Source organism: Balaenoptera physalus (genome assembly GCF_965194825.1).
Source record: "Balaenoptera physalus genome assembly, chromosome: 10".
In the NCBI taxonomy this organism is placed as follows: domain Eukaryota; kingdom Metazoa; phylum Chordata; class Mammalia; order Artiodactyla; family Balaenopteridae; genus Balaenoptera; species Balaenoptera physalus.
The window spans coordinates 49,939,039-49,953,218 of NC_138889.1; the positions used below are offsets into that span (position 1 = coordinate 49,939,039).

The window sequence follows — 14,180 nt, forward strand, 5'->3', positions numbered from 1 at the left end:
TTTTGATTTATATTAGAGAAGAAATTTTTAGTAAACATAATATTACTGTTCCCTTAATTATCTCTGATTTTATTATAATATTTGGAAATAATATTTCAAATTTTGCTTGTTGCCTAAATGAGATTTTTATGTGGAATATTTGTGTTCATGGAGAGATTTTCTGAACTTGTCATGGAAAAATCATTCGTTCATCTTCTTTCTTCCCATACCCCTTGGTTTTTAGTAATTAGAAAGATATTTGGAAGTTCCTGTAATTATGCTTCAAATACTGAATTCTGGCTCATGATAAGCTGATAATACTAACTTCGTTTTGTAATCAGGGTTTGTGATAAGCATGCCATGAACACTTCCAGGCAAGTTGAATAGTAAGAGGCACAAAGCATTTTTACTTATGAGAAGATATTCTACAATGCAGTGAATTAACTTATACTCTTTTTTTTCCCCCCAGATACAGTTTATGTAACTAGATGGAAGAGAATGGAATTATTCCAAAAAGACAAGTGCTCAAGCAGCAAATACTTACTTCCAGCAAAATCCAAACTGCTGTCTCTTAAACTCTCATTAGAATGCTACAGTAACCCAATGAAGGCCCATGAAGGAAATTGGGACTAGTCTATAGGAGAACATATCAATACAGTTTATAAAGCCAAGAATTGCCATGAATTCAGACTGTCTTTTTGGTGACTAATTCTTCAGTTCTTTCATCTCCTATTAATACCCATAATCAGTAACCTACCAAGAAAAGCCCTTATTTGGAAAGAGTGAAATTTGTATTTGGAAAAGCTGCCTGGAGAGAAGAGCTGTGTCCTTTACTGTAATGCAACAGGACTCTTTTGGGGGGATCAAATCATAATTCTTAATTATGCAGTATCTTTCTTTTCTCCAGTCCTCACAGATACAGAAACAGTAACTAAAGTTAACTTTTCTTTTAAAAAATTATATATTCAGTTTGCAGTAGACATTCCTTAAGTATTTGTATTTATTTATGATTATCAATTTACGTAACATTAATATTGTATCAAACCTCCTTATGAAAATGAGTATGGATGTACACAGTATGTTTGATTTTTATCCATAAGAATGAATCTGATTCAGAATGCTTTTCAGCTGACATACAGAGCACTAAATATTTTAAGGCAAGTCCATAGGTCTGAATCGCTTAAGAATTCTCAGTTTCTATGGGATTTAGGGAAGCATTATAAATGCATTAATCCTTATAGTCAATTCTGTGCCTAGGATTTTGCAAGGGAACAGTTCACAGAACTGGGAAAAGCACTACATTTTAAATTCAGCATTAGTGCATTGGGAAGGAACTTTACTGCTTTGTGCTTGGCATGTCATTATTTTCCATTTGACATTAGGGCCTTTCCAAAATGAATGTGAGGAATTGCTTTCACTTCAAGACTTTCCTTCTTTTCAGTAAAACTCTAGGAGGTGTTAATGGGGGGGTGGGGAGGGGACAAAATCCTTGAACCTTTTATTTGGCTCATGCCATGTTATGATCATGTACCTTTTAAATAAGGGGAAATAGTATCTTTACAGTTAATGTCTAGCCAAGAGTTTAGTTAACGAAGAATTAAGCTGCACTGTTGATCGGTGCTTTGTGTAAATACATCTTAACATTTGGGTTGAGAGGGGCCTTAAGAAGGACAGTTTGTTGTAGGAAAGCAATTCTGTACATGAGTTAAGCATACTTGTTGCATTGTCTCTGCAGATTCTATTTTTGTTTACAATATTAAAATGTATGTTAGCAAAAATGGGTGGATTTTCAAATAAAATGCAGCTTCCACAAAACTTTTGTTATGGTATTCTGGTCTGAGGCACATTTACTTCTTTCCTCTTTTCTTTATCATTGGTATTATTATTTTTTGCTAATAAAAGTATACCCAAGTGATTATATTTGATGATTTAATAAAATGTAAAATTTATTTCTCTTCTAACTTCCACAAAGCTTGATCTTGGTACTTTTGTTACCTTCTAGACACTGATAAACTGAACTGCTTATTAAAACTGTTCATTTTTGTCTTTTGATCAGATGCCTTCGGTCAGGTAAGTTTAAGGGAGAAAATGCTTTGAATTTGACATATTGATGCATGTGATTATGTCTGCCAAAGAAACCTCTGACTGTATCGTGTTTCATGTTGAATAGTAAGTAGGATTCAGAGTACATGATAGAGGGACTAAAAGCTTTGCATTGATAAATGTCTGCATACTATTTGCCATGGTTGGAAAAAATAGTCTTTAACCAATATACCTTGTTAATTTTACCACTTTTTAAGTTTCACTGTTATTAAACCATTTTCATACAGACTGGAAAATGTACTTTTGTAAGTTAACTTCCTTAACATCATCACAGATTTTGATTTGTCTCTCCTGGTGATGTTTGAGTGGATGTTATATTTGAGGTCTATGGCTTGTTCCTTTTATACTACATTTTTTTTTTTCAACATATTCAAGTTTGTGAAATCCTTCATAACCATTTCCATCTTATTGTTGAAACTTTTGGGCTTGTTGGATTAGTATTATCCACATTTTACCCATTTTACAGATTGGAATAAGGAACTTGCTCAGGTTGACAAGCTAACAGACATTGGAGTCAGGTCTTTGTTTCATGGTCCATTGTTCTGTCTGTGCATAAACTGAAAAAGGGAATTATTTCCCTCTGTGGTCTAGCCTGATGACCACTCTCTATTCTCAGATGGTCTTCTCCTATGAAGCATACTTCCCACCTCCTGCTCTGATGCCCAGACATCATTGACAGGGAAAAACACAAAACACATGAGCATGTTAACTTTAATCAAAACGTAACAAGTGAAGTAAGTCAGCTGTTGAATACATAAAAAAATACATAACTAAATCAGGTTATAAACCTGTGTATGCCCCCACCATCTTACTACCCAGCTAACAAGTTGGTAGTGGCTGCAGAAAGAGATTAAGATTGTTAGCAGAGGGCAGCTAACCCATCCCAGATCATTTGCAAAATTTTTTCTTTTAACATCTCATTATTATTGTTCATTATATTTTTAAGATATACTTTTCTTAACCATTGACTGTGAGAGTCCATATTTAGGAAGAGGCCTTATGTTAGAGCAGGAATCTTTTACTTCTCCACGAGCCAACAAAAGATTACCCCTGGAAAGCAGGCCTTTTTGGGATAAGTTTCTCCTTGAACTAAAGTAATTCCAAGGCTCTTCTCCTGTTTATTGTCACTAATAAACATGTTTCCAAATTCTTGAGAATTCGGAGTACTGATGTAAATGCTTATTCTCCAGTACTCCATGGAGAAAAACAGAATCTCTCTATTCCGGGGAAGGTGGCTCCTGTGTGTTCAGCAGTGGCTAGCTCACAGTGTATGGAAAGGCCACAGCATTCGGCCAGGTGAACTTCATCTGTCTTATCCTCGAGAAAAGATGGCTCCACAGCTTCCATCAGTGGCCTTTGCATCTAGCTTAGATCTTTGTTCTGTCACATTTGCTACCTTCCGTGGGTCTGACTACACCTAGAATTCTGCGGTCTGAATAGGCTCTGAATGGAGAGGCTGCAGTATCATCTTCCATGCAGTCTTTCTCAGAAAACCTCAAGCTGATTCCTTGCTTTTACTAAGAAGTGGCGTTCTATTTAGTGTGTCACCAATCAGAAATGTTTTCTAAGTCTCTAGCTAGTAGTTTAGTCTAATTTTGCTATAAGCACTTAGGAAATGTCCCCTTGGTTACTGATGTAGCATGCAGGTGTAGTTTTTATGCTGTATGAAACTACCCACATTGTCAAAAGTTAAGGTCTTTCTGTGGTGTTACTGTTGGGGCAGGTGTGACCATTCTGAGGCAGAGTAGGTTGAACTGGTTTTAGGCATACACCTGGAAGGAGAGAAAAGCAAGGAGAAAGCTTTATGGAAACTTCACTTCCTAATAAGTTCTCATTCCAAAGAGCTTTTCCTTTATCTGCTACAAAAGCTAATCCCAAAGTTGGTTTTGAAATAAAAGTCTCCGTGCGAGAATCACCTGGGGAGCTAAACCTCAACCTGTCTGAGCCTTCTGCAGTCAGGCGCCTGCCCGTCTGCCTTGATCCTGGGCACTTGGCAGCTGTCCTGTACTCTTGATAAATAAGCACTGGGTTATTGTGACCTTGGCTTGGAGTGTAGGCAAAGAAATATCAAAAGAGAAGTAAGCGGCCCCCTCTCTCCTTCATGAACCTGGACTCCGGGGTCTGCAGTGATGTGCAGAACTTGCAGTTGATTTGCTTGACATTTCGAGAACACTTCAAGTGGAAGTATCAAGCACACTGCACTGGCACTGCCATCTAGTTCAGTGGCATCCTAAGAGGCAGTGAAATCTGCGTTTCTCTCATCATTTTTGTCCTGAAGTAGGGTAGCAACTGAAAAGCTCTTCACTTCTGTGTGATTACTCATTGATGGCAGATGTCATGTACCTGGAGGAGGTAGAGGCACTGCTGTAGGAGAGGAAAGACTCAGGGAGAGATCCCAAGGAGCCCAGCCAGCAGTCTTCAGAGGCAGGTGCAGGAATGGCCGCGCCAGTGTTTGCTGCTCAGAACAGCTATTGCTAGGAGCTGACCTTTTGACAACTATATTGAAATGTAGAATTTGGAATTCATGGTGGACAGAATTTGCATCACTATGGGTCCAAAGTACAAATCAAGGAATGACAGTTTGCTTCATCTGATAAAGGTACGATAAACTGGTGTCATATTGACGTGAAAGGAAGACGAACGAAATAGCATAATGTGAAATGATAGAAAATACATATAGTCTCTGTCCCTGGTTCCTGGCACAGAGCTCCTAAAACCCCTATTATTTCCTAAGCGATAGGCGAGCACTGAGAGCATCTTTTGTTCTAATAGTTGGTCTTTGACCCTAGTTCCTGTCGCAAAGTTTATAAATCCCTTGGAATTTCCTGGGTGATAGGAGTGTTTTTTGTTCTAATGGGGCGACTCTTGATAGGTTCCTGAATAGCTTCAGGATGGGGGCCGGTCAGAAAGACCAAGAGATGTTTAGAAGCTTGGAACTTTCAGCCGCAGCCTCATTCTCCAGGAGGAGGGAGGGGGCTAGAGACTGAGTTAATGATCAGTCGTGCCCTTGTGAGTGAAGCCTCCATAAAAATGCTAATATTAAGGAGTCTAGAGAGCTTCCAGGTTGTGAACATATCCATGTGCCAGGAGGGTGGTGCACCCCAGCTGCCTGGGGACAGAAGCTCCTGCATTCAGGACTCTTCCAGACTTTGCCCTAAGTGTCTCTTCATCTGGCTGTCCATCTGTATCCTTTATCATATCCTTTATTATACAGTAAACTGGTAAAGATTAAGTGTTTTCCTGAATTCTGTGAGCCATTCTAGCAAATTATCAAAACCAAGAAGGGGGTTGGTCGCAGGAGCCCTGATTTATAGCGATCAGTCAGGAGTACAGGTGACAACCTGGACTTGTAATTGGCCTCTGAAGTCGGGTGGGGGGAGGCAGTCTTGTGGGACTGAGCCCGTAACCTGTGGGGTTTGTGCTAAAATTGGTGTGGAAAACCCACACATCTGATGTATATTGTAAGTGTGAGTAAAGGAGAAACACAAGTGTTTTTCTCATACAAATAATAAACCTAATAGGTGTTTCTGTGTTTGAGATGGCATTTCGAAAGAGTATTTATATAAGCCAGTTTTCCTAGCATATATCTATTTGGGGAAGGGGGATGGAATTCCCTCCAACATAAATTCCAAGTGAGTTAAGTATAAATGTAAAGAACTATAAAGATGAAGAAAAATACGGGTGACTATCTCAGTCAAATAGAAAAAGGGGAAGGATATGATTAAAAAAACAGTTCACCAAAGATGAAATACTAATGACCAATGAAAAGAGTTTAGGAGTAACTGAAAAATTCAAATGAAAACAACAGTGCTTTCCAAGTGTAAGGCTGTTCTGAGTGTTTTTGGACAGATTGTTCATTTAATCAAGCCTGTGAAGGAGGCACCTGTGTTATACCTATTTTATAGATAAGGGTACAGGTCTAGCAGCTGGGGTAAGTCACTTACTGTGTGATCCTTAACAACTAAGTGGTTGAGCTGCAGTCCTGAGCCCTTGTGGTCTGGCTCCAGGTCTGCCATAACCACTGTGCTGTATTCTGTTATGGAGGATGCCATTTTGCCTGTCAAACGGCATCTGTACACAGAGTTTGATTGCTAATCTAAAGCTGAAGTGAGTATATATAAACCTGTACACCCCCCTTTTTTTTTTTTTTTTTTTTGGTGATAGGTTGTCAGAAGACTTGAGAGTTCTTACCCTTCACCCAGTAATTATACTTTTAGAAAATTTACCCAGGTAAATAACCTGGGTGTTGGGTTTTAGCTAGGGGACTTCAATTGTTGTATAGCACATAAGTTTAAAAATAGGAATTGTTCATATCAGAGACTAAGAAGTCAGATTAATGGAATGCATTCCTCCCTGAAGCCACCCCCGCCCCATCCCTGCAACACAAAGCAACGTGAGTCTCATGGATTAGTTTACGTCAGCAGATCGTAGACAATTAGAGACTCAGATCTTTACTGTTATCGTTCCAGATTAGAAGCCAGTGTACACTATCCCAAGCTCTGCCAGTTCCCAAGCCAACCAAAGGTAAGAGATGTTTTCAACCCTCAGGGAAGGGTTGGTCTGCTGACAATGAGGTGGAGGGAAGGAGTCTCCACTGAAGACGGGAGGAATACTGGTCTGAAGTGCTTAGGAGAACAAGATTCCTTACTGGTTACCCAGTAGAGAAGAGGGGCTCCCACTCATCGGCAGGAGTTCTACTTTCATACGAAATTTAGAAGGTAAGTGGAAATCCCCAGGAAACTTGTCCTGTGTTATGGGAAACTACAGGACCCACGGGAATTTTTAGTTTCACAATTAACAAGCAGCTTCTCAGGCATAGTTTCTCAATCGCAAGCCTTACCATACATGTTTCACGAAGTTTCCACACTTGACAATTTTCTCCTCAATTTGTAGCTTCCAGAGAAGGGTGGGGATTATCCATCCCATGCTGGATTCATCTATCTGGTTGGCTCCAGCCCCTCCCCTTCAATCCTGCACTTTAACTACTGGAATCCTTCAGTGTGCTTGTGTGGCTGAATGCTCATCAAGTATTCAAGGTCTACAACAATTTCAGCTTTTCTCATACCTCGATTCTAGGTACTTCTTCTGCTCAGGCATTTTCTCTTCACTGAATAGAACTCGAGTTTTCTGCCCCTTTGCACGAAAGGGGCCCTTTCATTGTACAAATTCTATCACTCCTGGGAGGGAAAACTAGCAACTCATCATTCTTAGGGGCACTGTAAATTAGTCCTTTCAGAAAGCCATAAAAATATTTGTATCCTTTACCCTGTTATCCCATTTCTGGAAATCTAAAGAAATTAACCCAAAGTATGGAAAATACTTTATGTGGAAGAATACGTCACAGTGATCAAGATTACCAAAGGAACAACTGTGTGGAGTAAGGGTAAGTTCAGTGATGAGTCCCAGAGAATATTTCCATTAAAGGGTAGTAAAGAATTAATGGGGGCTTCCCTGGTGGCGCAGTGGTTGAGAATCTGCCTGCCAATGCAGGGGACACGGGTTCAAGCCCTGGTCTGGGAAGATCCCACATGCCGCGGAGCAGCTAGGCCCGTGAGCCACAATTACTGAGCCTGCGCGTCTGGAGCCTGTGCTCTGCAATGGGAGAGGCCACGACAGTGAAAGGCCCGTGCGCCGCGATGAAGAGTGGCCCCCGCTCGCCACAACTGGAGAAAGCCCTCGCACAGAAACGAAGACCCAACACAGCCATAAATAGATAAATAATTTTTTTAAAAAAAGAATTAATGGAGACCAGGAAAGAACAGTCAACTAGAGAATAACCAATAAAGAGATGTCAAGGATGTAGTTGAAGTCAGGAATAGTCAACTCAAGTGAAATAAAGCCTCAGACCTGCCCATTGGACTGAGCAGGTAGGAATTTAAACCCTACCCCTAGCTATACCCAGGCATTGCAGGGACAGAAGACACATTACATGGAATCGAGGAGGTGGGAAGAATGTAGAGGTATCAAAGAAGCTTGGTTATGAACTAAAAAAGGTAAAGGACAATAAGCAGAGGGCATACAGGCCAAGGAAGAGTTTTCTTTAAGATGAAAGTAAATTTACTTTGTTCATCCACTTGACACTTTGAGAGCCTTCTATGAGCCAGTAGTTTTAGGTGTGAGAAACAAACAAGGGTTTTGTGGACTGTGACAGGGCACCAAGCTCAGCACACGAGTCTCCTCCCGGCTCTCGGGAGAGGGATGCTATTTATTCAGTTTGGGAGAGGAGGGAAAGTATTTCTGACCCTGATGCCAACAGCTTGGGTGGCTATCAAAGCAGGATCACAAGGGATATAGGGGAGCAGTGCTAATCTGCACAGCCTCCACCTGGCCACCCTCACCCCCTGCTGCCACTGCTTCCTGCCCATCTGAACAAACGTGTTTCTACAGAAAAAAAAAAAGTTTTGCTTTTATGTAGTGTATTTTCTTGTGAGAACAGTCAATGGACAAATATTTCATGACGCAATGAGTACTCTGGAAAAAAGGGTGAAGGGATAGACTGATGTGATCAGAGTATAGTGCTACTTTCTATAAGTTATCAAGGAAGACCTCTGATGAGATGACCTTTGAGCAAAGACAAATGAAGTGAGGAAGCAAGATGGTAAGATGTGGTGACTGGCTGCCCTCTCCACATAACACAAGGCAGAGGAAAGACCAAAGATCCGAAAGGAGACTATGCTTGGCTTCTCTGAGCAGCATCAAGGATACCAGGAAGGCTTGAGCTGAGTGGGTGAGAGGGAGCTTGGTGGGAGCAGAGGTCAGAGAGGTGGCAGTGGGCCAGGGCTTTCTAGGTCATGCTGAGGTTTGGATTTCATTCTGAGCTGGGATGCCACTGCAGACATTGAGCAGAGGATTCTTTAAGAACTTTTGTTGGCAAAAAGGTCACTGTGGCTGCTGTACTGAGAGACAAAAGAAGGAAATGGCAAATCAGTCAGAAGACAATTGTAATAGTCCTTAAGTATGAGCAAAACTTAGGCCCTGTGAGGAGTAGCTCTAAGAGCTGACCAAAGATAAGACACAAACAGTAGAAGGAGCATTTACTGAAGGTTGACCAAGGTGACAGGAGACTTCTGAACTCCCCTCGTCCCACAGGCACACTGAATGTACAGCTACACGTGGAGCAATTACCTCTATAGGAAATCTAGTCACAGCTGAGCAACCCTTACATGTCAAGTGAATGAGAACACAAATACCCGCATCAAAACAGGGAGGTAAGGCTGAGACACACTTTCACCATAAACTCCACCCCAGCACAGCACCAAACAATTGGGAGGGAACGTCTAATTCCAGCTTTTCCCTGAGGAGTGAAGGGTTTGGATCCCACATTTAGCACCTCAACTTTTAAGACTCCCACACAAGGGATGGGCCCCCAAAACACCAACAAGTCTTGCATTTATGAGACCCACAGCACTGGCTATTTATGAGATGGCCTCACTGGTGCATTCTATCAAACATATAACAAATTAATAACAACACTTCTCAAACTCTTCCAAAAAATAAAAGAGGAGAGAATACTTCCAAACTGTTTTTTTGAGGCCATCTTTATCCTGATAATAAAACTGGACAAGGTCACTACAAGAAAAGTAGAAGCCAATATGCCTGATGAACATAGATGTAAAACTTCAATGGAATATTAGCTAATCAAATTTAAACTGGATCATGTAGTACTGTAGTATATATTGACTGAAAAAAATACACATATAAATGTTTTCCAGTGGTCAACTGTACTTAGGAATATATTTAACCAAGAAGGTCAAAGGCCTATACACTGAGAACTATAAGACACTGATGAAAGAAATTGAAGAAGACATAAATGGAAAGCTGTTCTGTGCTCATGCATTAGAAGAATTAATATTGTTAAAATGTCCATACTACCCAAAGCACTCTACAGAGTCCATGCTAGCTAGCCCTATCCAATAGCATTTTTCACAGAAATAGAAAAAACAGTCCTAAAATTTGTATGGAATCACAAAAGACGCTGAATAGTCAAAGCAATCTTGAGAAAGAGCAACAAAGCTGGAGGTATCATGCTTCCTGATTTCAAACTACATTACAAAGCTATAGTCATCAAAACAGTATGGTATTAGCATAAAAACAGACACATAGATCAGTGGAACAGAATATATAGAGCCCAGAAACAAACCCTGGCATATATGGTCAATTTTCAATAAAGGAGCGGAAAATATACAATGGGAAAAGGATAGTCTCTTCAATACTTGATATGAGGAAAACTGGATTGCCACATGCAAAAGAATAAAAGTGGACCCCTATCTTACACCATATACAAAAATCAACTCAATTAAAGGCTTAAATGTAAGATCTGAGCCTGGAAAACCTCTAGAAGAAAACATAGGGGGTAAGCTCCTCACCATTGGTCTTGGCAATTATTTTTTGGATTTGACACTAAAAGCAAAGGTAACAAAAGCAAAAATAAAAAAAGTGGGATTACATCAACTAAAAAGCTTTTGTGCAGCAAAGGAAACTAAACAAAACTCAACAAAAAGAAAAGGCAGCTAATGAACAAGAGAAGATATTTGCAAATGATACATCTGATAAGGGGTTAATATCCAAAATATATAAAGAATTCATAAATTCAACATCAAAAAAAAAAAACCAGTTTAAAAATGGGCAGAAGACCTGAATAATTATTTTTCCAAAGAAGAAATACAGATGGCCAACAGGTACATGAAAAGGTACTCAGCATCACTAATCATCAGGGAAATGAAACTCAAAACCACAATGAGATATCACCTCACACCTGTGAGGCTATTATCAACAAGACAAGAGAGGACAAATACTGGTGAGGATTTGGAGAGAAGAAATCCTAGTGCACTGCTGATTGGAATGTAAGCTAGTACAGCCACTATGGAAAACAATATGGAAGTTCCTCAAGAAGTTAAAAATAGAACATGATCCAGCAATCCTACTTCTGGGTGTACATCCAAAGGAAACAGCACCATTATCTCAAAGAGACAACTGTACTCTCATGGTCACTGTAGCATTATTCACTACAGCCAAGGTATGGAAACAACCTAAATGTCTGTTAACAGATGAACTGATAAAAAAAATTGATAAATATACACACACGATGAAATATTCCATCTTTAAAAAGAAGGAAATCCTGTCATTTATGACAAAATAGATGAAACTGTAGGGCATTATGCTAAGTGAAATAAGCCAGAAAAAGCAAAATAATTACTGTATGCTATCACTTATATGTGGAATTAAAAAAAAAATAAAAATAATAGAAACAAAGTAGAAAATTGGTTTCCAGGGGCTGGAGGGTGGGGGAAATAGGGAGAGGTTAGTAAAAGGGTACAAAGTTTTAGTTATAAAAAGAATAAGGTCTGAGGATCTAATGAATAGCATGGTAACTATAGTTGATAACACTATATTGTGTAATTGAAATTTACTAAGAGAGTAGAATTTAAATATTCTCACCCTGCCCCCCACCAAAGGTAAGCATGTGAAGTAATGGATGTGTTAATTAACTTTATGGCAGGAATACTTTCACAATGTATACGCATATCAAATCATCACATTATACACTGTAAATACCTTAACATTTTATTTGTCAATTATATCTCAGTAAAGCTGAAAAAAAGAATGTACTAACAGCATTAATTACTTAGAGTAGAAGGAGTTAAGGAAGTTTAAAAAAAGAGAGAGGAGATAGGCTGAAAAATCAGTGGGAGGAAGGGGAAAGCTGAGTGGTCCGGAGTGGAGGTGAGATGGGCTGGGAGGTGGAAGAAAGGCAAATGGAGAGCCTGGAATACAGGTGTATACGAAGGACAGTGTGCAGAAAATGCCCTTTTTTTGAAGAGCATTCTCTTTCCCTTCTGAAAGCATTTCCATCATTGAGGAAAGCACCTGCTGCTTGATGAGAAAATGCAGCATAGCTGTAACAGTGTGGACTCTGCGGCCTTGCTATGGGTTTAAACCCTAGTTTGGGCAAGTTACATACTCTCCCTGTGCCTCACTTTCATCTATAAAATGGTATAATAGTGCCTACCTCATAGGGCCAATGTAGTCAATGAATTAATAAATGGAAGCATTTTAAAACAGCCTGGCACATGATAGAAGTTCAATACATAGTTACTATTCTTACTGGAATGCAGAATAGCTTGTGGTTAAGAGCCTAGATTCTGGAGACAAAACACCTGTGTTCAAATCCTGACTGTCTCTTACTAGCTGGGAGACTTTGGGAAAGTTACTAAATTTCCCTCTGCCCGTTTCTTTATCTGTGAAATGAGAATGATTAGAGACCCTACCTCATAGGATTATAAGAAGGATCAACTAGGTTAATGTAAGTAAAGTGCGTTTAATAAGTGCATTTAAGTGTTTGCCATTATTAGTATTACTAAAGAACCTTTGAAAATATCAGTCTTTGGATTTATCCAACCTGCTCTGTTTGCATAGTTGCCAGCGCAGTGCTGGTGGAGGTTCCATGAGCTGCTTCCAAAGCAGAACCCCGAGCCCCTGACTCCACATGACCTCAAGCAGGAGTCCTGGGTGCTGAGGCAGCTTCAGCAATACTGTAGTTTGGTGTGACAGAACACTGTTTTGAAAACAGCAAGCCCGATAAATCTAAGTATACCTAGGTCGGCAGTTTTAGATACCCTCAGATAAAAAAGAATACTTTCTAAAGTAGTTTGAGCCCTTTTTAAAATTTATAACAGAGAATAGGTACTTACCGCAAAGACTTATTTAGTGTCCTGGAGACTACATTGTACTATTGAAAACATTGACTTCAGTGAGCTTAATATTCATGTCAGTCTCTTTTAGGATTAGGTTTGGCTGTGTGTAACAGAAATTTCACACTAACAATGATTCAAACAAGACAGAAGTTTATTTTCTCTCGTGAAAGTCTGAGTGGGCACGGCAGCTTTGCAAGGTCGTTAGGTGTCCACTTTTAGGTGTTGGGACTCTTGCTGTTCCACGGGCCTTAAGGTGTCCCTCTCGTCACACAGTCCACTGTGGCTGAGCAGCAGAACTACACTCCAAGCCGCAGGATGAAAGAAGGGGAGGGAAAGGGATGACCCAGAAATTGTGCACAACTTTTATTCACCTTCCATTGGCCAGAACTTTGTCACGTGGCTGCAAGGGAAGCTGGGAAACAGACTTTAATTGGGGTGACCGTATTCTCAACAACTAAATGAATGTATTATTATTGAAACGGGGAGAATAGATTTGAAGGAAAACTAGCAGCCGCTATCGTAGTCATACATTTTTTATTAGAAGAATTGCTAATTTCTTGAACCTTTTCTGCTCAATGACTTCAAAACCCTACCATGTCACATACTGTAACTTGAGATCTGAGATATCCTAAAAATGAATTATAGTTTATAGTTTTAGAATTTAAATATTTCAAAGGAATTAAATGCAAAAAAAGTTAAAAGCTTATAAAAGGAAAAATAAGCAAATCCAAACTGTTAGTGTTCGGCAAATGTTACGAGCATGTTGGAAATGTGTACCTTCTCACTAGATTTTAGGCCCTGCTGTATCCCAAGTTGACATTTTTACATAAATAGCACAAAAGCCACAGAAGACACTTTTTAAGTGGCTAGGAGAAAATGACCCATGCAAAATGAAATGTAGCAGTCAAAGAACATCAAAGATCTGAAGTTAATTGCACACTTGCACCAGAACCTCAAGTGAGGCCAGAGCCCACCATCCCTCTGATTTGGTGTCTGAGGGCTTTAAAGATTAAAAATGCTTCGCTGGCCTCTGTTAGTCAGGCAGAGGGGAGTCCAACAGAGTTAATTTTCATTCCTCTTAGGAGGAGGGAAATGTTGCAAGGCCTAGCATATTTTTATAGCTGAGACTATACAAAAAGATGGCCCTAACCCAAGAAGGCGAGAGGTCAGTGAGTTGAGCAAAGGATTTGAGGAAGGAAATGCTGACAAAACCTTTTACTAAGAATCTTTGAGGGTATCTGCATCTGCAGTCCTTTCAAACTCTTTTGCTGGCTGGAAATCTGAGAACATTTCCATGTGAAGAATCTTTTAAAAGTATCTTGATGTTTTTTAGCACTTACGTAGATCATAAGAACAGAATGACCTAAAACATAACCAACCTAAAGAGTCATGGTCAAAAAAGCA

At 39.7% G+C, this 14,180-nt stretch overlaps 1 protein-coding gene across 13 annotated transcripts in view; it reads left to right on the plus strand.

Moving 5' to 3' along the window:
- The window catches only part of PICALM (phosphatidylinositol binding clathrin assembly protein), a 103,370-nt gene extending 101,576 nt beyond the window's left edge, over positions 1-1,794 (plus strand). For all 13 annotated transcript variants that reach the window (XM_082410162.1, XM_082410161.1, XM_082410156.1 and 10 more), the window contains one exon: positions 449-1,794. Coding sequence is in view for 1 of the 13 variants with exons in the window: in XM_082410163.1 (XP_082266289.1) it covers positions 449-463 (15 nt within the window). In the remaining 12 variants the exon portion in view is untranslated. The remainder of the gene's footprint in view (positions 1-448) is intronic.
- Positions 1,795-14,180: the final 12,386 nt, after the last annotated feature.